The 22,580-nt window shown below is 35.0% G+C and overlaps 4 protein-coding genes and 1 non-coding gene across 5 annotated transcripts; 1 reads left to right on the forward strand and 4 right to left on the reverse strand.

Annotated features, from left to right (window-relative positions):
* The first annotated feature begins 5,470 nt into the window (after nt 1–5,470).
* Nucleotides 5,471–6,639, forward strand: LOC141685867 (exocyst complex component EXO70I-like). Its single transcript, XM_074490944.1, has 2 exons — nt 5,471–5,505; nt 5,610–6,639. The coding sequence occupies exons 1-2, from the start codon at nt 5,471–5,473 to the stop codon at nt 6,637–6,639; spliced, it is 1,065 nt and encodes a 354-aa protein (XP_074347045.1).
* Nucleotides 6,640–7,875: 1,236 nt separating this feature from the next.
* Nucleotides 7,876–8,338, reverse strand: LOC141685868 (uncharacterized protein At2g29880-like). Its single transcript, XM_074490945.1, has 2 exons — nt 8,255–8,338; nt 7,876–8,163 (listed from the first exon to the last, which is right to left on the reverse strand). Exons 1-2 carry the CDS (start codon nt 8,336–8,338, stop codon nt 7,876–7,878), a joined length of 372 nt encoding a protein of 123 aa, XP_074347046.1.
* A 1,688-nt stretch (nt 8,339–10,026) lies between these two features.
* On the reverse strand, nt 10,027–14,744 carry LOC141682951 (pathogenesis-related protein PR-4-like). Its single transcript, XM_074487638.1, has 2 exons — nt 10,483–14,744; nt 10,027–10,232 (listed from the first exon to the last, which is right to left on the reverse strand). Exons 1-2 carry the CDS (start codon nt 10,738–10,740, stop codon nt 10,068–10,070), a joined length of 423 nt encoding a protein of 140 aa, XP_074343739.1. The 5' UTR covers nt 10,741–14,744; the 3' UTR covers nt 10,027–10,067.
* Nucleotides 14,745–14,897: 153 nt separating this feature from the next.
* Nucleotides 14,898–17,641, reverse strand: LOC141682949 (glycine-rich protein A3-like). The gene is made up of 3 exons (XM_074487637.1): nt 17,487–17,641; nt 15,969–16,311; nt 14,898–15,347 (listed from the first exon to the last, which is right to left on the reverse strand). Exons 2-3 carry the CDS (start codon nt 16,270–16,272, stop codon nt 15,097–15,099), a joined length of 555 nt encoding a protein of 184 aa, XP_074343738.1. The 5' UTR covers nt 16,273–16,311; nt 17,487–17,641; the 3' UTR covers nt 14,898–15,096.
* Nucleotides 17,642–22,102: 4,461 nt separating this feature from the next.
* LOC141687715 (small nucleolar RNA R71) lies at nt 22,103–22,209 on the reverse strand. The gene has a single exon (XR_012561201.1). It is a non-coding gene; the product is annotated as a small nucleolar RNA R71 (small nucleolar RNA).
* Nucleotides 22,210–22,580: the final 371 nt, after the last annotated feature.

Below are 22,580 nucleotides of genomic sequence, written 5' to 3' on the forward strand. Positions count from 1 at the left end.
TGTGTACACCGTATCAGTGCATCATATGTTCAGAGGCGGATGCATGGGTCCGAGGGTCCTTGACCCCTGCTAAAATCTTGATATATTTTACATAGTATGTTGTCTGTTATACCAAAATTTGGCATATATTAATATTCCCAAATTTCTACTATTATTATTAATAATAATTATGCTTAATAATTATAACTTAATGCGCAAGTTTTATCCTCTCTCTGAAATGAGGAAATAATCAATCATAACGAACAAATTACGGATAATATATCGAAACAATATCTTTCATATCAAGAAAGATATCACAATGCTCAGATTAAATCAAATAAAATCGGTAATTAGCACAACGATACTTATTCCTAAAGTCTTTTAGGGATAAACCCAATTTTCACAGAACTGTGTAGGTTTGATCCAATATAAATTGGTACACATGCATCTTGGCAAAGAGATCTGATAGAACGATACAAATTGAGACACCTCCCAAGTCCAACCACCCTATTTTTTATAAACCCTAATCCCTAAAAACGGCCATTCTCATACACAAATTGATCTAATATTTTAGCATCCCTCCGATTTCGTGTTGTTATGAAATTCCAACAACATTTTGCGCTAGAAGGAAGGGTTTATCCGAGGAGGATGGCGGCGTACAATTGGGGGTCGCATCGGATATGCACAGACGAAAATTCAATGCGTCATGCCAGAGAAGCTAAGAGGTGGAATAAAAAATATTAAAGCGCGTGGAAATCACCTTGAACTTAAATCATGAAGGCTTGAAGCAGCGATGACTAGAAAGAAAATGGAGCCCGCTGGAAAAACAAAACCAATTAATCATGCGTGAATCCAATCCACATAAATCAAAGATAAGTATTTTTGGTTCCTATTTGTTTTTTCTACCCCTGTATTCATATGTTGTGTAAAATTCATGCCATGCATCCAGGAAAATTATGTGTTTAATATTTATATATATATATATATATATAATTTAATAATTAAAAATACGTGCGAGTAATATATTATTGTGTTTGTAGAATTAGTGCGGAACCCTAATTTAGGGAGACACATATATTAGAAAATATCGTACGAGATATTTATTTTGAAGAATTGTGGATATTCATAAGATCGTACAAGCTGCATCTTTCTAAAACAAATATATATTTATGCGAGACACATAATTTTAAAAAATAAAGTGTTTTATAAAAAGACATTATTTTTGAAGAAATAAATATCTCGACATTTCTTAAAATGACATATTTATTATTGCGTTTGGATTGCGTTTAAAATATTTTTCATATAACATTGCGATAATATGTGTATGTCAAAAATATTTCAAACTTGTAAACTGAAATTGTCAAAGGGTAGCTTGGGCAAGTTATAAGTCCCTCAATGCTACACGCTTAAATAAAGAAGTTAGCGAACCTCTGGATTATACAAGGCCATGCTCTCCTCTCAAGAGAGTCCATGAACAAATTTACATTTTTAAAGGCCTACTCCCTCAAGAGAAAAAGGGTAAAACTTATATTATTCATAGATCCTACTCTCGGAAAGGGAGCTTAGGATACTTTACCTATTCAAGGCCCCACCAACCAAATTGGGGGCTCGAACGAAGATATCCTTGCGAGGAGTCAACGAAACTTGAACAATGTGTACGCCAATTCGAGCTATATATAAAACGACAAGGTCCTAACTTGACAATAAAGACCGCAATGGATTTCAAAAAGATATTACTTATACTCGCACTTTTGAAACATTGGCAAAAATATATCCTCTATATTGGCTCTCGCATTATGTCATACTTGCACTCGTATAAAGATTGTGAGCACTATAGGGCTCCATATGATTTATTGATCTATTATTTTCAGTTTTCTATCGACTCAGGAAATTTGAAAGCTCGAAGAATTTTAGTTCTCACTGCAACAAGCTACACTGAAGGACTGGGGGCTAGTTGTTATGCCACATTTTGGCATATATTAATATTCCCAAATTTCTAATATTATTATTATTAATTATGATTAATAATTATAACTTAATGCGCAAGTTTTATCCTCTCTCTAAAATGAGAAAATATTCAATCACAACGAATAAATTACGGAAAATATCTCGAAACGATATCTTTCAAATTAAGAAAGATATCACAACGCTCAGATTAAATCAAATAAAATCGGTACTTAGCATATTAACGATACTTATTCCTAAAGTCTCTTAGGGATAAACCCAATTTTCACGGAACTACGTAGGTTTGATCCAATATATATTAGTACGCATGCATCTTGGCAAAGAGATACGATACAACAAGAAAAATCGAGACACCTCCCAAATACAGCCACCCTATTTTTTATAAACCCAAATCCCTAAAAGCGGTCATATTCATACACAAATCGCTTTAATATTTCAGTATCCCTCCGATTTCGTGTTGTTATGAAATTCCTCCAACAACATTATCAGTACTTATTGGTAGTGTAACTCTAACAGATAATCTTGTGCATTTGTGAGGCTGGTAATTCTGGATCGACTATCCCCTCCAACATGTAATTTAATTGTTCATGATATTTTGCTCTTAATCGACTTCTTTTTGGTCCTTTTTTAAATTTTTCCGATTAAATATTTTTGGCATGATTCTTTTTAGGTTTCCTTACAAATTTAAGTGCTTTCAGTTATTATTTACTAAATTTGGTTGTTAAAAAACTAGTCACAAGTGTAAAATTTATACTAAAAAAATATATTAATTTTATTACTTAATAAATAATATTTAGTATTTAGTATTATCTTTAAAACTGTATAAATCGTACCCCCTTAAAAAATAGAATTAATCAGCCGATTAATCGGTGATCGCGGGTTACCGATCAAAATCTTGAAAAATGGCTGGAAAAATATTTTTGTCTGAGACTGGTCAAAATCAGGTCAAAATCGGACTGAAATCAGGTCAAAATCGGACCGAAATCAGGTCAAAATCATAAAATCGGATCATATTCAACCAGATTCTTGGAGGTTTCTCATCAATCTATCAAATCAAAAGCTAGATATACATGTATTGTGTATATATATATATATATAAATAGCTTGATTTATTTGGTTTAATGGAAAAAATGATGAATTATTAGATAGATTCATGAAAATTGTGGAACCAATTTAAAGGCGGCGGACGGTGAAAGAGTGACGGAGAAAGATGAAGAGTAGATGTTTTAACAATTATTATTATTGAGGGTGTGCATCTGTTAGATCAGAGAATGAATTGGGCCAGATCAATGAAGCCCAAGGACCATACTTGGCCAATCTACAAATCTTGCATAATTAGGTCCTTAAAACTGGTCAGTGTTGACTAGTATATTTTATATTATAATATTTATAAATTAATATTTATTTATCTGATTAATCCTTCCGATTAATATCCGAATTACCGATTAATCGCTAATCGGTACCTCAATCGATTAGGTCCGATTAACGATTTTTACAACACTACTTTTTAGAGGTCCTTTTACCCAAAATACTCATTCTGAAATAAGTTACCTTAAATACCCACTAGATACTTCACTATGAGTGGGGTATCAGGATAATACGTCACTTTCAGTGGAGTATCAATCGTGATTCTTCTTTCTCAGTGGAGTATATGGCCTGATACTCCACTATCATTGGAGCGTTATGTATTTTTTTTAATTTAAATATTTATTTAATAATTTTATTATTTAAATATGTACTATACTTTATAATTTTTAATATTTTATAGTTTAACAATTCCCTATTTGGAATTTAGAAATAGTAAAAAATGAATAAAAGTAAAATTGATTTAGGGTTTAGGGCACCCTAGACTTAAAGCCTAAACCATGATTAAAGCGTGGACCTTAATTTAATAATTTTTTAATTTTTTAATTTTTAGATGATACTACACTCATAAAGAAGTGTTTCACATGTTACTCTACTAACAAAAGAGTATTTGGGCCGATACTCCACTGACAAAAAAGTATCATCCTGATAATCTATGTTGGAATATCAAGTTGTTACTCCACTAAAAATGGAGTATTGGTGGATATTTTAAGCAATTATTATTTAAATATGGTTATTTAGGATTTTCACCTTTTAAAATTTTACTCTTTTTTTAAAGTTTCACGCAAGAAAAAGTAAGTAATTAATTTATGAGATGAATCGAAAATTTGTTCGTTGTCTGTATTTAGGGGGTGTATTCATTTGAGATTTTAATGAATTGTTAATAATCTACGAATTTTAATGGATTTTGAAAATCCATGGATTGTTTAAATTCCACATAGATTTGGATGTTGATTTTTTTTAATTCTATGCAGATTTTGGTGGATTTTGATGGAATGATTTTAATGGATTGAATAAAATCTCACATATTTTATTGGATTATTTTACTAATATTTTTTTTAATTAATAATTTATATATCAACTAATAGCAATGTTGTAGTTCAAAATAAATAACAAAATTCAATGACAAGTCAAACTCATCAACTAACAAAAAAAAGTGTAACTCGTCACTCAATATCCGTTATGTTCCTCACTCTCATCATATTGGTCTTCTTCATATTCTTCGTTTACCGGATTACGAGGCCTATTTTCCCATATAGAATTAGCGATGGTAGCTCTCCAAGTATTTGCTTCAGTCGTTTGTTGTTGTTGGCTTGGCATATTTGATTCAAAATTATCCCTATTTTCCCATATAGAATTAGCGATGGTAGCTCTCCAAGTATTTGCTTCAGTCCTTTGTTGTTGTTGGCTTGGCATATATGATTCAAATTTATCCACTTCCTCCATATCTGAAGATTGGTCATCTACTACTTCAATGGGAAATTCATTAGAGCGACATTCTTTTTGAAGAAAATTATGTAAACCAACACAAGCTAATACCAACTCTGCTTGTACTTGAAATGAAAATGGAGGTGCAACTTTAAATATCGTAAATCGAGATTTGAAGACACCAAAAATTCTCTCGATCACTTTTCTCAACGAGGAATGACGGAGATTAAATAGCTCATTTGCATTTCTTGGGTGACGACCTTAGCCACCAAACTCTTTTAGATGTTATCTTACTTTACGAATTGCAGATAAAAATTGACGACGATTAGCAAATCCGCAATAAATACTTAACTGTTTCATAAAACTAATTGTCAATTTCTTCTTCGAATTCTTCTTCTTCTATTCTGTTTTCCAGCATTATAGCATTATCCATTTTGTTAAACCTACAATAATTAAAAAAACAGAGATTAAACCTCAACATAGAGTAAATAGAGAGTAATACATATTTATGCATATGCAAACACTTGATCTATGCAGATGAAAGTCATTGCTGGTGCTGTAATGAAATGGCGAATGGCGGATGAATGATCCACCTTATACAGAATTATGAATATCTTTCTCCTTGCCAGTGAAGTTTATTGCAACAGCTATAAACAGAATTATTAAGTCCATTGCAAAGGAGTCTGAAACAGGCATTTCAGGAGATTGGTGGGTAGATATACTTGCTATACCAATGAAGGACATTGCTGAAAAGAATGTTCAGCATGCGTTAAATATATTCTAGCTTCTAGGTTACACCATTATTGAGTTTAATACATATTCTTAGAAAGTATATAATTTGTTAGAGTAATAAACTTTATAAAGTATAAAAGATGGAGTTGTGAATATAATCAAGTTTCAGTGTTAGCTTATCCCCTCCCTGTCGTTGAGAAGTTGCAACTTATTTTGGAGAGGTTGACTGCTAATAATCGACTTGACAAATGTATATATATCTACATAGAGGTTCAGACCTTCAACTTCCAAGAAACAGTACAGGCACTTGATTTAGATTACCTCAGGGAAACCTCAATATCTGAATTTGATAGTCTCCAAAGCATAGAGAGCTGCATTGAGAAATGGAGTGATGATTTGGAATATGTTGTGAAGCATCTACTGGAGTTCGAATACAGAGCCCGCAATGTTGTATTTGACAAAGAAGTAGTTGGATCAGATTTTTCAAATAAATGTTTTGCTAAGATCATAGTGAGATGTGGACTATTGCATAGCTTCATCAAATTTGCGAACGCTATTACCAAAGGAAAGAAAGAAGCAATCAAGCTCCTAAAACTGTTGGACATTTTTGCATCTCTTAACAATTTACGGGTAGATTTTAACAGACTCTTTGGTGGGAAAACCTGTGTGGAGAGCCGAACTCAGATGAGAAATCTCATCAAGAAGGTGATCAATGAAGCTTGTGATATCTTCTGGGAACTTCCAACTCAAGTTGAGTCACTCGAGCTTAATATACAGGCATGGGGAAGGACATACAAAGACTCAAGCCACTCGAGTTCAACACTTTCCTGCATTTTCCCGATGAACAGCCATTGGTATTTGTACAATAACTTGAAGGGCACAAAGATTGGTGATGTGATGGGGGATATATGGTTAAGAGGACAGAAGGAGTGTGTGGAACATTATGCGTCTGTATTTGTGAGAGAGAGTTGGGGAAAACTGGCTCCTCTTTTAACTGATCAGGAAGAGGGTATGCAGGTCTTGTTCTCAGGTGGTGGGAGAGAGGTGGTTGAAGTACGTGATTCGATGAAGAGGAGAACAGCAAAGAGAGTTTGGAGAATATGTTGTGCTCCTTATTTCAGCCCAAGCTGGCAAGGAAGCATAGCAATTCTGCTAAATCCAGGCACCTGATTGGTAAAATCAAGAATGTTGTCTCCAACCACTTTCTAACAACTTCTTCTGCTGCTGCCTAATTCATTTGATTCTTACATATAGATATTGTTTATTAACAACATATTGACATCAAACAAAGCCAAGTTGGTGGAATGGAAGACAGAAACAACTTGGTGTGTATATATTTGTTGGATTGGTGGATATGTAACATTGTACATAGACTTTCCTATATTTTCTAAATTGTACGGCATTATTTTCACGAGGACGTCGCTTCTAATCATAATGGTATTATAGTATTAGCAGACCTAATGGGTTACTTATACATCTCTGAGATACTACATGCAGATAACAGGCCTCTGTTTCGATATGGTTCTAGAATAAGAGAACTCGATACAAGTCGAAGCAGTTCGAGAAACCTGATAGCAAGCTCATTTGCTAAATAATTATCATACTTTACAAATGCAGAGGTTATATGATATGATAGGTAAACCTGAAGATGAAAGACAGGAGATGTACAAAAATATTCCAGCATGTAATACGAGCTCATAAACTTCAAATTATAACAGAGTTAAGGTCTAATCTGCAGAATTATTACTAATATGAAGTGTTTAAATTCAAGAAACTAATATATTACTAATCTAGCAGCCTCTAATTTGCATAAATACTTACCCAGCAAATATCGATTAGACATAAATTAGCGGGAGAGAAATACTTACCCAGAGAGAACGATTTAGCTACACAACTGAAAAAATTCTTTCTAAACTGCCATAATAATTAGTGAAATCGATTAGATTGAGGACTTTATCTTACTAATAGCAACAAATACTAATAATTTTATTAAAACAACTTGCGATCAACAAATATAAAGTCATACAATCAATCAAATAAAAGTTTTGAACGATAAATATCACTTAAAAATTTATTCTCAGTACTTGTAACATTGAAAATTCACTAATTCTTATTTTTACTCATCATGATGTGAATCCATTTTGCTCGTTCTTCGAGAGTCATTTTCATGAAACAATCTTTTTTTGTTTTGGTGTAGAGCAAGTTCAACACCTCTAAATGGTTTTCTTCATCTATATTTGGAACCTCCTTAATAGCATCACATGCGGTATATGTTCTTTCTTACTCCCTTTTTTTTTCAATAATTGATAAACTCCTTCAAAAGTTGTTGTAAGTTTATCAAGTTGCACTAAAAGATCATTTTTAGGAGGGTTTCCACTTGAGTTAGAACTTCCCTCGTACTCGGCTCTACCTCTTTATGTTGGGAGCTTTTTTTTTGGACATCTCAAAAACTTCATGAGAACCTATTGGCGATGAGCCGTTTTGTTCAAGCACAAACTCCTCGCTATCAACATCAAAATTCAAGTCGTCAATCCGCAACTCACTCACTTCGTCAACTTCTAGCGTTCTTGCTTCAGTAGAACTACCCAATCCAATTGCATTTTTTCCAACCGCAAACCCATTTCCAATAGCAATTTTTAAGTCTTCATAATCATCAAATGTCTCATAGCGCAAGTTGCCATCTTTTGGGTGAGCCTGACACAAAAAATATTGTTAGCATAACAGTTTCTAACAAATAAAATATTTAACCGTTCACATGAATAATAGCATAAAGATTTGAATTTACCTTTATGTACTCTTCCCAGACTTCATTTGGAGCGGTGAATCTCTTAGAAGTAGGATCATATCCAAATCCAGAACTAAAACTCATAAGAGTTTAATAAGAGAGATACCGATTTTTGAACCATTTTAGTCGACTTTAATAATTGTTATAAGTCTTATTACAATTAAATATTTCATTAAGCTGAGGAAGAATTTGATCGATTACTATCTGTTAGTAAAGATACCATTATTATCACGCCATCCTCGACTCGCTGCATCAACCATAAGTTCTAATAACGCATTACTCTCGTCTACTGTCCACTAATCATAACCAACTCTCTTTTTGGCACTTTGCGAATCAGCCATAATAGACCTAAAACGTTTTAAATTTTTAGAACACATATATCACATGACGATGCATAAAAATTGACAATTGACAATATACTATATGATATGTTACAAAAAAAAACTTACCAGTATACATATGTTCACAGCAACTATACAGAGATATAACTATAGAGAGATATAACTATACAGATATTACTATACGGAGAACAAAATATATATGACATACAAGAACAAAAAAGATGCAACCATATCGAGAACGAAAATAAAACAAACCTAGAGAGAAAAAAATAACCCTAAGAGTACCAGGCAAGCATGAACAACTAATGAAAAAAGATGTAGGTATAAATATTTGCAAGTAATGTCTTTGTCACTTTTATTTTTTGATTTTCTAGTAAAAAAATGTTATGATTTGTAAATCCATCAAAATTTTTACTACAAGTGAGAGATTTGAGGTTCATGAATTTGTATATAAAATATGAAACAATTACTTCAAAATCCATGACTCTTGCAAATCTGTTAAAATTTGAATACATGGAGATTTTGTTTGATTTTTTAGAATCTGTATTGAATACCTACAGATTTTATAAGATTTTTTTAAATCTCAAATGAATACCCACATATTTAAAAGGATTATTTGAAATCTGGTTTAAATACCTCCAGATTTTAAAAGATTATTTAAAATCTTTATTAAATACCTGCTGATTTTGAAAATCAATAAAAATCTTACAGAATCTCAAATGAATACACCCCTTAGGAAAAATCAAATTTATTATCGCTAGCTAATGAGGAATAATTTTTATTAACTCAATTATTTAAATGAGTAATGAGCAGAGACGTTGATAGAATTATAAAGCATGTTTCCGGTAATTTCTTTTTCACAAAATATACTCATATTGTTACTTGACTAATTCTTACTCTTTTATTCTCTTATCATTTCAGTAACATCCAAGAATTACCGTAAATAGGCGCAGTAAGCAGCGCTACGAAATCTCAGATTTAGGTAGTTGGATATGTGAGAGCAAGTAAAATGACAAAGAGACAATGAAGTTTGAGTTGTAAGTGCAGAGATTTATATAATGTTTAAAGTTGTTTCATGATAGTGGAAGGATTTGGTGCTGTCACAATGCATTTATAATAAACAGCTATTGAAAAGATTAAGGCAAGAATGAAAACAGAAAAAAATTATCTTGGAATAACGTTTAATTTTTGTTAATTGCAGTACACAGTTTCGCAACTTGGCATGGTAATGGATGATGTATTCATATGTGTGGCTTTGTCCCGTTGTTCTTTGTCTATGTAGTGTCCTAATTTCGGACTTAATTATTCTTTAATTTTTCATGTTTCGGAATTTTTTTTTCCCAGTTAAATCACAAGAAGAAGGAGTTAATATTTATTTTTTTTAATTTATGCTTTTGAATAGTAGGGTAAAATGTAAAATGGTAACTGGATTTTACAACTACAATTTAAAAAAAAAAAAAAAACATAAATCCTCAGCAGTTGACAAACTGGTATTCGACAGTGAGATGACCAGTAGCATAGCCTTGTCCATCAGTGTCCAACTTCTGAAACATTTCAATATCCAAGTCTAAACCACCGTTGCTGCATTGGTCTACTATTCTCACTTTAACTTCAGCATGTGTTGCGGTGTTTGTAAGCTGCGTGCATCATCATATACAGGAGGTGATCTTAAAATGTTAAGCACTTTGACAAACTGATAACACTAGGAAATTAACAAAAATAAGAGAAGTTCTTAGTAATTAAACCACATTCACGTAAATAAGTGTAACAAACAAAGGGCCGGTGTTGGCTTTTCAAGGGAGGTTAAGAGTTCGATCAAAAAAAATATAGACACATTTTTACAGATGAATCCTCGGAATAAAAGCATCAAGGTCAGAAGAAACATACTTTGAGACACCTTCCACAAGAGGGGCGGCCATGAGGTCCAACAGGGCCACAAAAAGAAGTCCAGCCATACTTTTTTCTCCAAGCAAGAGGCTTGTTAGCATCCCATGTTGCACAGTACACACTTGCTGTCATATAATCCCATCCAATCTTCTCCGGTTCATATATATGGTATGTTGTTCTTACTGTCGCCTTTTGTGCAGCTGTTGCGGCCACAAAGCTCAAAACCAACAACGCTATCATGTAACTCTCCCACTTCATTTTCTAACTCTGTTTGTATATGCTGTACATAAATTCATTATGACTCATCTTCTTATATAGGTAAATCTATGTCGGTTTGTGTTCGTCGTTTAGCTAATATTCTACCTAGTCCGGCAGTTGTCTTTTGCAATTTTACTTAAACTTATAGTTTCTTCTGATGTTTTGGTCTCATCGCAAAGATCAAATCACTTCTCAGAGGGTGAAACTCGTCCTTTTAACTTGTTCAGACAAAAATAGCAGTTATCGAAAAGGATGACCAAAATACGATTTTTTAAGCAAGCTTGTTGCCAAGGTAAATTGCAGGCTGTCTTAGAACACTAGTGATGGAGGGTTGGAGTATTCGTTGTTGCTGGAGATGCTAAAGAATCAAGATGCTGAAACAATGATGATGAGTGGGTGATTTCATTATTAATTAATCACTTATAGTGTTACCAGCTAGTAATTGTAAAAATCTGATCTTTGGGTTTAATTACATAGATGTTGTCGTAGTACGGTTGCTTTCAAAGTCTTCTTGTTCAGAAAATCATGAGTTGTGTAACTCTTTTACTCGTATGAACAAAAAGACAACAAGGAAATAACGAATTACCGAACTTGCAAATTGACATATATATATATATATATATATATATATCGAGGATGGGAGAGTTTCAAGAGTCCTCTCCAATCTAAGTAGATCGACGAACTTTGATACAACTTTATCGTATGATTTTATTCTGGATTTTCCCAATAAGAAAATCGGACATTTCCTGAACTTTCACCAAAGTTTGGCGGCCAGAAATGTGCGTTTTTCTTGCGGTGTTTATTTTAAGTGTAAGATATGAAAAATAGTTAAAAGTATTACTTCCACTTCTTAAACTTTCCATGCCTTCCAAATTCTCCATGCTTGAATTTGCCATGTTTAGGTCTGTAGTACCCACCGTAGCCTCCGCGTGCATAGCCACCATGACCGTGACTGTGTGCTTGTTAGAATTTCAAACTCGTTGGAATTTGCAATAGTAATATAGAGGAAAGAAAATATGCGCAGCAGGCTCGAATAAACCGGAAAATATAGTAGACTATAATGTATTAAGTTATCTACATGCATGCAAGGTTATAAGTCAAACACTTATTAAGGTGTTCACAACAGCTATATGGAAAATGGTTAAAACACCTATGAATATATAGGCTATACAGAAATAAGCAGATGAAGTCCATATCGAAGAAAGCATGTTTACACATGGATGTTGCAGAAGCATAAAAGGTATACACAAAATCAATTATGCACTGTTGAATATACTGAAGTCAATCCCATGAAAGATGGTAGGCTGACCAGAAGACCAGGAGGATCACCAAAAGATGGCAAAGCCAGCTTGATAATTCAAAGTCTCACTTGGTGGGCTAATAAATATAACATATGTAAGGAATGATGTCTGTTAGTTTAAAGCTTATAAATAGATTTGGTCATTGGTAGTAAAAAAAATACACAACAATGAGAATATAGAAGTGAATCACGAGAGAAAAAGAGAGCTGAAACTCCTCTGAGAAAAGAAAGGTTGAAGCCTAGTGAAAGAAATCAAGCTGTAGCTTGAATTTGTAACTCTTGTGTATGAAATAAAAGAGTGTGTTAGTGTGTGTACTTATTATATATTATGTTTAAGTTAAAATCATACAGTTGAGTCCATTAACATTTCCAACAAGTGGCATCAAAACTAGGTTTCATTCGTGGAAAAATGGTGCATATGATGCATGCCCAGGTTCCGATATTGACGGACACAAATTACGAGGACTGGAGTATCCAAATGAAGACACTACTCAGTTCATACGAAATTTGGGATATTATCGAAAACAGGTATGACGATCTCACATCAGCCGCTGAAGCAGCACTTTCAGATGCTGAGAAGACGGTGTTAAAAGAATGCCGGAGTAAAAATAACAAGGCATATTTCATGATTTATCGAGGGGTCGACGAATCCACCTTTGATAAAATTGCAAATATAAAAAAGGCAAAAGACGTTTAGGAGATTTCAGAAGTCGTTCCAAGACGTGGACATAGTCAAAAAGGTGTCGCTCCAAGTTATTCGTGGCGAGTTTGAAAATATCAAAATGAAGAGTTTCGAAAAGATCGCGAAGCAAGTTTCTAGTTTGAAAACAGTGACTAATCAGATCAAAAGGAACGGTGAAAGAGAAGCGCCAAAGAAAATGACGAGTCGAGATAATTTCTATAAAGCAACAAGTGCGGCACAGACGATTTTTGAGTACTTGGTGTTTTGTCTAAAAGCAAGCGGAGAAAGTAACAAAAGTCCCGAACTGGTGCATCACAAAATTGTAAAACAGCTACACTACAGGATTAAAGAAATTCTGGTAGATATATTTATGAAGTTGCTAAAGTGGGGTGTGTTTCACAAAGCGAAAGATAAATTCGAAATGCAAATTCAAGTTTGAGGGGGAGTGTTAGAATTTCAAACTCGTTGGAATTTGCAATAGTAATAACAGCTGGGTTGTAAATGTAGTTATATAGAGGAAAGAAAATATGCGCAGCAGCAGGCTCGAGTAAACCCAGGAAATATGGTAGGGTATAATGTATTAAGTTATCTACATGCATGCAAGGTTATAAGTCAAACACTTATTAAGATGTTCACAACAGCTATATGGAAAATGGTTAAAACACCTATAAATATATAGGCTATACAGAAACAAGCAGATGAAGTCCATATCGAAGAAAGCATGTTTACATAGGGATGCTGCAGGTGCATAAAAGGTATACACAGAATCAATTATGCACTGTTAAATATACTGAAGGCAATCCCACGAAAGATGGTAGGCTGACCAGAAAACCGCAAAGCCAGCTTGATAATTCAAAGTCTCACTTGGTGGGCTAATAAATATAACATATGTAAGGAATGATGTCTGTTAGTTTAAAGCTTATAAATAGATCTGGTCATTGGTAGTAAAAAAAAACACACAACAGTGAGAATATAGAAGTAAATCAGGAGAGAAAAAGAGCGTCGAAGCTCCTCTGAGAAAAGAAAGGCTGAAGCCTAATGAAAGAAATCAAGCTGTAACTTGAATTTGTAACTCTTGTGTATGAAATAAAAGAGTGTGTTAGTGTGTGTACTTATTATATATTATGTTTAAGTTAAAATCATATAGTTGAGTCCATTAACGTTTCCAACAGTGCTATACTATGATGCTGCAGCAGCAAGCATTCCTACTATACCAAATCCATGCCCTGAGAATAAAGGTTCACAAAATTTTAGTTTAAACCCTTGGAATCAACATACGAGAGGGTGTAGTCCATGGTTCAGAACATATATTTTGAAGTACCTCATACTGACGCAGCACGGGGAAGGGTAGCCTCCATAGCTTGGATAATGTCCTTGATGATGGTGGTGGCAATTATGGTTACTTCCCCCACATTTATTTTCTCTAAAAAAAGTTGGTAGATTACTCAAATTAACTAAGCCCAAAATACAGATTTATAGAATAAATAGAGTGGTAAGGAATCATCTTTACCAAAAAAAGAATGGAGAGTCCTTTCAGTTTTAGTTATAGGGGAACAGAACGAAGCAACTTTTGGTTAATCTATGTATAACTGTAAAAGTTATCGAGGGAGGCAACTCTAACTGATTCCAGTATTGGACACACAAGCAACAAAGATCATTAACTAGTAGCATCATGATCAGACACGAGCTACCAAGATTATTAACTACTAGTAGCATCCTCATCAACCAAGACTATCGCCTTATCAGAGAATCGCCAGTCCTTGTGTTAACAAGCAACGAAACTTTCTGCTCTTACTAGTAACAAAAAATTTGTTCCCTTCCCAAGTTATATGATACTAATGATTATAAATTATATGACTGACCAGTGTTATAATCGCCTTTCTATTACGCCTGCTAATAAAAGTAAACCTATTTGTGAAAGAATGGAGCTTTAAAAAAATGACTAGTTAAGCTCACACATTATCTCTACTAGGATTTTTTCATACATCTCACCCACCTATCATAAACTCTTATATACATATGGTCACTTGTGGGGTGGGCCAAGATTAGAAGGAGCTTTTCTGGTTTTTGAAAATTATTTTCTTCTTGCCGTAAAACCACAAAAGGTGACCACAGCAGATTTTAAAAGGATTACAGAACCTAAATTTATTAACTGTACAAAACACCTTCGTAAAATTTCTTATAAAAGTCAGAAGACGCTATATTTAAGTAAATACTGTTAACAGCAAGCCACAGAGTACTGCAAATGAGCTACGAGCAGCACTTAAGGTGGTGAATGTAAACTGGCAACACGCCAGGGATGCCATAAGGCACATAATATACTTCAAATTATTTTATCACCCAAAAGCCACAACTGAGGATACTATACAGACAATTACTTCCACTTCTTGTATCCATGCTTCTTGCCCTTCCCATGCTTTCCATGCTTAAACTTTCCATGACCAATCTTACCATGCTTGAACTTGCCATGGCCATGGCCTCCCATGCCTGGCATCATACCCATGGCACCATGTGCATAGCCACCATGCCCACCATGACTACCATGACCTTGAGTCATGTGATGAACACCATAAGCTGCTGCTGCTGCTGCTGCACCACCAGCGACCATTCCTGCTACTCCATGCCCTAATTTATTTAATTTTTTTCAAAAGAAATAACATTAGGTGACCCAGATTTAATAGAACAGTAAAATAAACAAAACTGACAGACTGAGCATATTGAAGCATATGTACTAAACTTTACTGACTCATCCTCATTCTATAAACTTTATTGACTCATCCTCATTCTATAGACAATTAGATTATGCTAATGCAGATATAAACGAACCATCAAAGTAACAATACCGAACTTGATTATGTTCTTCTAATGAACACTTTAACTGACTACATTTGTTAATACTTTACAGGATTCACTACAGGAACAGCTACTGAAGTACCAAAATATTGTTCTAAAAACCTAATGATATCCCAACATAAACTTCGACAATTTCTGTCGATTCAAACAAGACATTATTACTACGTAACAATTCCTTTTAAACTATTTAAAACAAAGCAGCTCTGCTATTACAGCACATGCTTACCAGAGAAAATCCCATATCACATCAGTAGAGGTGATGTAAAGTTTAAGTACTGTTAAGAAAGTCCTCCAACAATACGACAAAGAATACTGAACAGAAAGATCCAATGGAAGTCATACAAATTCCGCATGCAAAAACAATTCAAGAGCAATCAAGCAATAACGACACACCTGCTTTGTGTGGAGCTGATGACCCTGAATGTTGTCCAGCAGGAGGATATCCAGCTGGTGGATAGCCTTGTGGAGGATACCCTCCACCTGCTGGCGGGTAGCCTTGGGGAGGATAACCTCCACCTGCTGGTGGGTAGCCCTGGGGAGGATAACCTCCACCCGCTGGTGGGTATCCCTGGGGAGGATAACCTCCGCCTGATGGTGGATACTGCCCTGGAGGATAATGACCACCGCCAGCAAGACCTCCAGCAATGTTCGAAAACAACCCCTTATCTTGATCATTGTGTTCATTGCCTCCTCCCATCCTTTTTCACCAGAAAATCAAATTTGGAATACTTTGTACCTGTACGAATAATGTTAAACACTTAAAATAAGACTCGTATAAACCAAAATAAGCACTTTTATACAACAGATGAAGATGAAGTATTATCAACACCAACAAACTATGCACGAAGAATGAAACAATGTAGAGGCCATCAGGAAAAATCAAATCATATGGTAATATATATGGCAGGCTCAATACCATGATCCTAATCACAAAACTGATCCACTCTTATCTAGCGTTTTCAGTATGTTCAACGTTAAAATTCACATGTTGTTTTATAGATAGAGACAGAGAGTAAATTTAACCCGTGTTTAGGTTGCCTTCTTTTATGTAAAACGACTATATGTGCTTACAACTAGAATGAATCATCTTCTTTTATCCTGATACTGAAAGAGAAAACTCAAATAACCAACATGTAACTCCAACTTAAAACACTGTATCTCCTATCAATATCTATCCACAAAAATATATTCTAAACGATTTTTCTATGGTGTGGCCATGGGCACACACAGCAAGTCGGTTACAATTTCTAATCCATAATCTGAATCCACCTATGAGGTAAAAGCTTATAGATCTACAAAACTAATAAACTAGGACCCTTACAATCATCCCCAAACAACTAAATCATTCATCAATTATACTGCAACTATTCTTTTTTTTAAACAACTAATCTCTTAAAATTACACATCAATTCTATCACAACAATTTTAAAACCCAATAACAGCAAACAAATAAAAAAAAATCAGAAACCATCTAAACAAGTAAAAAAGAATTATTTCTCAAAAAAAAAGTAAAATAGAATTAATACACCATAAAGGGTTCACTTTGATCTCTCCCACCCTCTCTCTCTCTCTCTCTCTCTCTCTCTCACACACACACACACACACACGCTATATAAAAAATCTGGGCGCTTAAGGGTTACTTGAATGATCTCTCTCTCTCTGCCTACATATAAAAATCTCGCTGCTTAAGGGTCTTGAAGATTCCTAAAGAAACCAAATGGGTTCACTAATTTCCTTCAAAAACATCATTTTATCTCAAAATAAACACAAATTGAAAGATCAAACCCCATCTTGACCCATATTTACAAAATCAAATCAATCATGACATATCACTAGCAATAATCTTGAAACAAAAACTGATATAATCTTAAATAATTACAGACTTATAGAAGAAAATACAGAAAGGCTTACAGATATTTCAGAGAATCGCCGAATGCAAGAGAAAAGTAGTCGTCTCAAAATGTATAGAAATTTAATTGACGAGTTTTAATATATACACAGATGATGTTATGAATATAAAAAGATATTTTATCACGCGTTTTAAGACGTGTATGAGATACTACTATAATTTTTTATGTCGTTTTCAAACACGGAGTGGGGCTGTATTTTATCTGCCTTTTTTTGTTCAATTTTGTAATCCTACGGTTTTTCTATGTTAATTAATCAAATATCCGAATATATCAATTCTTAACCACTTTTCCACTTGTTATTTTTCTATATTTTAATAGGATTATAGAAAATTGTAATTGAAGCGGTAGATACTGGCCGTCGACTTCTATTTAAAACACATTAAACGGAGGAGCAATATGCACCAAACGGTTTCCATGCTCATTCAAAAATAAATATAAGTACAATAAGATAAAAATATGAATCGTTATATATTTTTATTTGATTCATGATCACTAAGCGCAGTTATTGAAAATTGAAATCTCAATTTTATAAATTAGTATTTTGATAAGTATTTTTGATATATGAAATGAGAATCTCAATCCTTCAAGGCGGATAATCATACTCTTCAAGAGCTGTAATTTGGGCTGAGCGGACCGAATTTCGAGTCCGACGTAATGTTTTGGTTGAGCCGAACCGACTCGTTTAACTAATCGTGTCTAAACCGGCTCTTTTAATTTCACGAGTTTAGTCAAGCCCGCTCGTTCGATGTCAAGCCGGCTCGTTCGATTTTACACTTAATCGAGGCTAAACCTTCACCAGAACTCGGCTCTTTTATTTTGACAAGTCGAGCCAGCTCGTTTAAACCTTTACTCGAACTCGTATCGTTTAACTAAACGAGCCGAATCGATCCCACGTAAACGAGTTCGAGCCGAGCGAGCTCGCGAGCCGCCCGCCCCAAATTTTACAACTCTCTCCGCTCTTGAGATTTCATATCATTCACATTCTCATTTACCCTCTAATAGGCTACATAAATCTGAAGCCCAAAAGACTAAAGAATGATACATACCCGGGAAGGGTTGCGAGGAAACGGTCCAAAGGGCTCGGACAACATGATAAGTCTAGACCACTCAATGAATCTTGATGTCACAGAGCGTTCGGATAGCACATAGTGTCCAGACTACACAGGGTATCTAGACGAAACGGAGCGTCCGGATGTCACATAGTGTCCAGACGGCACAGAGTGTTCGGACGTTAGAGAGTGTCCAGACAGCACATTGCATCTGGACGACACAATAAATATTTGAAAAGAAATATGTCTTGAACTTACTTGTATAGTATATACATGTGTTCATAATAGGGGTGTACGCGGTGCGGTTTGGTTCGATTGGAGAGTGAAAACCAAACCAAACCGCGACTTGCGGTTTTCCAATATCTCCATCTGCAATCAAATCGTTGGTATATAAAAGCTAACCAAATCCATCCACATAATTGTGGTTGCTTGCGGTTGGTTTTGCGGTTCAACCGCTCAAATAACTAAAAAAATACACTTCAATAAATATTACATATGCAAAATTTTAATGAACATCCGTCGAGATGTAGATTTTGACTTAGCCAAATTTTCATCCGAAACAGAAGAATCAATTAAGTTTCTGGCTACATTTCAACTTGCAAAATTATCAAAAATGATTTAAGAATAATTAAGCATACCTAACTCACTTAACAACCTAGTGAAGGTGGATTCATCAAGTGGCTTGGTAAAGATATCTGCAAGTTGCTTCTCACTTGGAACAAAATGAAGTTCTACAGTACCATTTATTACATGTTCCCTAATGAAGTGGTACTTGATGTCTATGTGCTTTGTTCTTGAATGTTGTACTGGATTTTCAGTGATGGCAATTGCACTTGTGTTATCACGGAAAATAGGAATTTTTTCCACTTGCAGACCATAGTCCAACAATTGTTTTTCATCCATAGAATATGTGCACAACAACTGCCAGCAGCAATATATTCAGGTTTAGCTGTAGAAGTGGAAACTGAATTTTGCTTTTTACTGAACCAGGATACCGGCTTGTTTCCTAGAAATTGACAGGTTCATGTTGTACTTTTTCTATCATTTTACAACCTGCATAATCTGCATCTGAATAACCAGTTAGATTAAAATCGGAATCTATAGGGTGCCAAATGCCAAGTTTTGGCGTTCCCTTGAGATATCTGAAAATTCTCTTAATAGCTATTAAATGAGATTCTCTAGGATCAGCCTGAAATCTAGCACAGAGATAAGTAGCAAATATTATATCTGGCATATTAGCTGTTAAGTACAAAAGTGAGCCAACCATGCCTCTATAGCTTGAAATATCCACAGACTTTTCAATAGTGTTTAATTCAAGTTTAGTTGCAGTAGCCATGGGAGTTTTTGCAGATGTGCAATCCATTAGATCAAACTTCTTTAAAAGATCATAAATATATTTGGTTTGACTAATGAATATTCCATCACTAACTTGCTTAACTTGTAAACTGATAAGTGGCATTTTATACCACTTAGAACGTCTTAAAATGGCTTAAATTGGTGTCTTGAAATCAAGTATTTTGTGTATTTGATGCGTTTTTCTAGTGTTTATGTATTTCAGGGTTTTAGTTGCATTTCGGGGGAGGAATCATCAAGAATAAGCCTTGGCATGTGTTCACCACTGCGAGAGGAAAGAAACGGGCAGATTACGGCGAAGAAACGGAGCAAAATCATTTTTTTTCCAGTAGAGGTCTGAGCGCCCGCTCAGCATTGCTGAGCGGCCGCGCAGCAAGCTGAGCGCCCGCTCAGCTATGCTGAGCGGCCGCGCAGGGTCGGGAAAAAAGACAAATTATTTTAGGACTTCTACTTCTGTTTGGTTTCCACTTCTATGTAATCTGAGTTTTATGGGACTATTATATAAGTAGATTTGAGACGTTTTCACAAGGGTGGATTAAAAGAAGATTGTGTTTTTACGTAAGGAGCGAAGGAGATAAGGAAGAAGACCGATTTAGCACACCGCAACGAAGAGGAAGCATATCTTCTTGTGATTCCTGTTTCGTTGTAACGTTGGATGCTAGTTTTCTTGCTTTGAACTTATTTACTCTTGTGACGTACTCTGTTTTAATATAATTAGTTTAGTTATTATTTTCTTGTGTTTGTTTATCATGATTTCATATGAACCCATGATGACGATAAGTACTATTATGGGCTAATCGTGATCATGGGGTTGCAACGGATTTATTATGGAATTCTTTAGTTAATCGTTTAATACTTTAGTGTGTGATGATTGCATGATATCTAGTATTGGTTGTGCGTATTCGTCTTATGTGCATCGCGAACATATAAGATAGGGTGTTAATCTCTTGTGAAGCGACGGTGGATCTTGAGATTTAGAACTTGCCATGCTAGCATAGGTTCATGTACGTTGTGCATGATTAGTGGGTAACTCTAACAGTTTTATTTGCCCTATGTAATCAAAAGGAATAACTTGTGCTTAAATCGTTGTGTTGTCAATTTCTGTAGACATATAGGAACTCAACATAATTGATGACTATTCAACTTCTATCTTAATTGTAGATGCTTGGTAGAATGGTATTAGTACAATGAAAGTTGGCTTTTATCAGTTTCGTGTTATTCGATTAATATCATCAATGTCACATGCTAAAGGTAATAACAATGGCTATAGAAGGAAGTAATAATGAAGTTGTGATCTCATGAGTGTTTTATTATTGATAAATTGAAGTGTTAGTTAAGTGATTAATTAAGTAGTTAATTATAGTTAATATTTAATCAATAATTTTAAGTGTTAGTGTCTTAACATTGAGAAGTAATCATACATTGGTGAGTGAGTTTAATTAGACAATAATTTAGTCTGAGTCTCTGAGGGAACGAATTAGAAAATATTCTATATTACTTGCGAACGCGTATACTTGCGTGAATATTAGCGCGTGTTTTCGCCCTAACAAGTTTTTGGCGCCGCTGCCGGGGACTCGGCATATTTGTTTAGTTTATGTACTTACCATCATTGGTCATTAGGACTCAGTGATTAAGACGTAGTAGTTACTTATTTTTTTCGGTTGTGTTTCAGGTACTTTAGCAAGCGTTTATGCAAACTCGTTCTCGTGCTCGCAAGAGGACTTTAGATACAGCTGAGGAGACAGACGAAGTTCTTGATATTCCGGAGAAGTTAGATTTTGAGGATTCGGATTCAGGAACTGAGTAGAAAGAACCAGTAAACATGGGAGATCGTATTGTTCAAGCTGATCCAGCTCTTATGGATTTTTCTCAGCCTAAAATTGATGACATTCAGTCAAGCATCCTTCATCCGGCTATTCAAGCTAACACCTTTGAAATCAAGCCGGGCACTATTCAGATGGTGCAGAATTCTGTTTCTTTTGGAGGAGCGGCAACTGAAGACCCCAACATGCACATAAGGAATTTTGTCGAGATCTGCAGCACTTTTAAGTATAATGGCGTAACTGATGAGGCTATCAAGTTGAGGCTTTTCCCATTCTCACTGAGGGACAAGGCTAAAGACTGGTTATATTCTGAACCAGCTGGGTCCTTCACTACGTGGCAAGATCTTGCGCAAAAGTTTCTGGTGAAGTTTTATCCGATGGCAAAGACTGCTGCTATGAGGAGTGCTCTTACTCAGTTTGCGCAGCAACCTATAGAATCTATGTGCGAGGCTTGGGAACGCTACAAGGAAATGTTGAGAAAATGTCCACATCATGGAATGCCGGATTGGATGGTGATCATTGGTTTCTATAATGGTTTGGGGGCCCAATCTCGGCCCATGCTCGATGCAGCAGCTGGAGGCGCCTTATGGGCTAAAAGCTATACTGAGGCGTATAATCTTATAGAGACGATGGCTGCGAATGAGCATCAAAACCCAACTCAGAGGATGATGTCAGGCAAGGTAGCAGGTATTCTGGAAGTTGATGCAGCCACCGCTATTGCAGCCCAGCTCCAAGCGCTATCAATGAAGGTTGATTCTCTGGCTACATATGGAGTTAATCAAATAGCTATGGTTTGTGAGCTTTGTGCAGGTTCTCATGCTACGGACCAGTGTTCTCTTGTCAACGAATCTGTTCAGTATGTGAATAATT

Source organism: Apium graveolens, chromosome 9 (assembly GCF_009905375.1).
Source record: "Apium graveolens cultivar Ventura chromosome 9, ASM990537v1, whole genome shotgun sequence".
Classification (NCBI taxonomy): domain Eukaryota; kingdom Viridiplantae; phylum Streptophyta; class Magnoliopsida; order Apiales; family Apiaceae; genus Apium; species Apium graveolens.

What these genes read in the sequence shown, in the direction of transcription:
- LOC141685867 (XM_074490944.1), top strand. Translation starts at nt 5,471, where the DNA reads ATGAAGGACATTGCTGAAAAGAATGTTCAGCATGC. An exon ending in GAAAAGAATGTTCAGCATGC is followed by an intron (nt 5,506 to 5,609) that starts GTTAAATATATT and finishes AAAGTATAAAAG; the next exon opens with ATGGAGTTGTGAATATAATC.
- LOC141685868 (XM_074490945.1), bottom strand. Translation starts at nt 8,338, where the DNA reads ATGAGTTTTAGTTCTGGATTTGGATATGATCCTACTTCTAAGAGATTC. An exon ending in TCTGGGAAGAGTACATAAAG is followed by an intron (nt 8,164 to 8,254) that starts GTAAATTCAAAT and finishes TTTTTGTGTCAG; the next exon opens with GCTCACCCAAAAGATGGCAA.
- LOC141682951 (XM_074487638.1), bottom strand. Translation starts at nt 10,740, where the DNA reads ATGAAGTGGGAGAGTTACATGATAGCGTTGTTGGTTTTGAGCTTTGTG. An exon ending in CTTGTGGAAGGTGTCTCAAA is followed by an intron (nt 10,233 to 10,482) that starts GTATGTTTCTTC and finishes TGATGCACGCAG; the next exon opens with CTTACAAACACCGCAACACA.
- LOC141682949 (XM_074487637.1), bottom strand. Translation starts at nt 16,272, where the DNA reads ATGGGAGGAGGCAATGAACACAATGATCAAGATAAGGGGTTGTTTTCG. An exon ending in ATCAGCTCCACACAAAGCAG is followed by an intron (nt 15,348 to 15,968) that starts GTGTGTCGTTAT and finishes TAAATAAATTAG; the next exon opens with GGCATGGAGTAGCAGGAATG.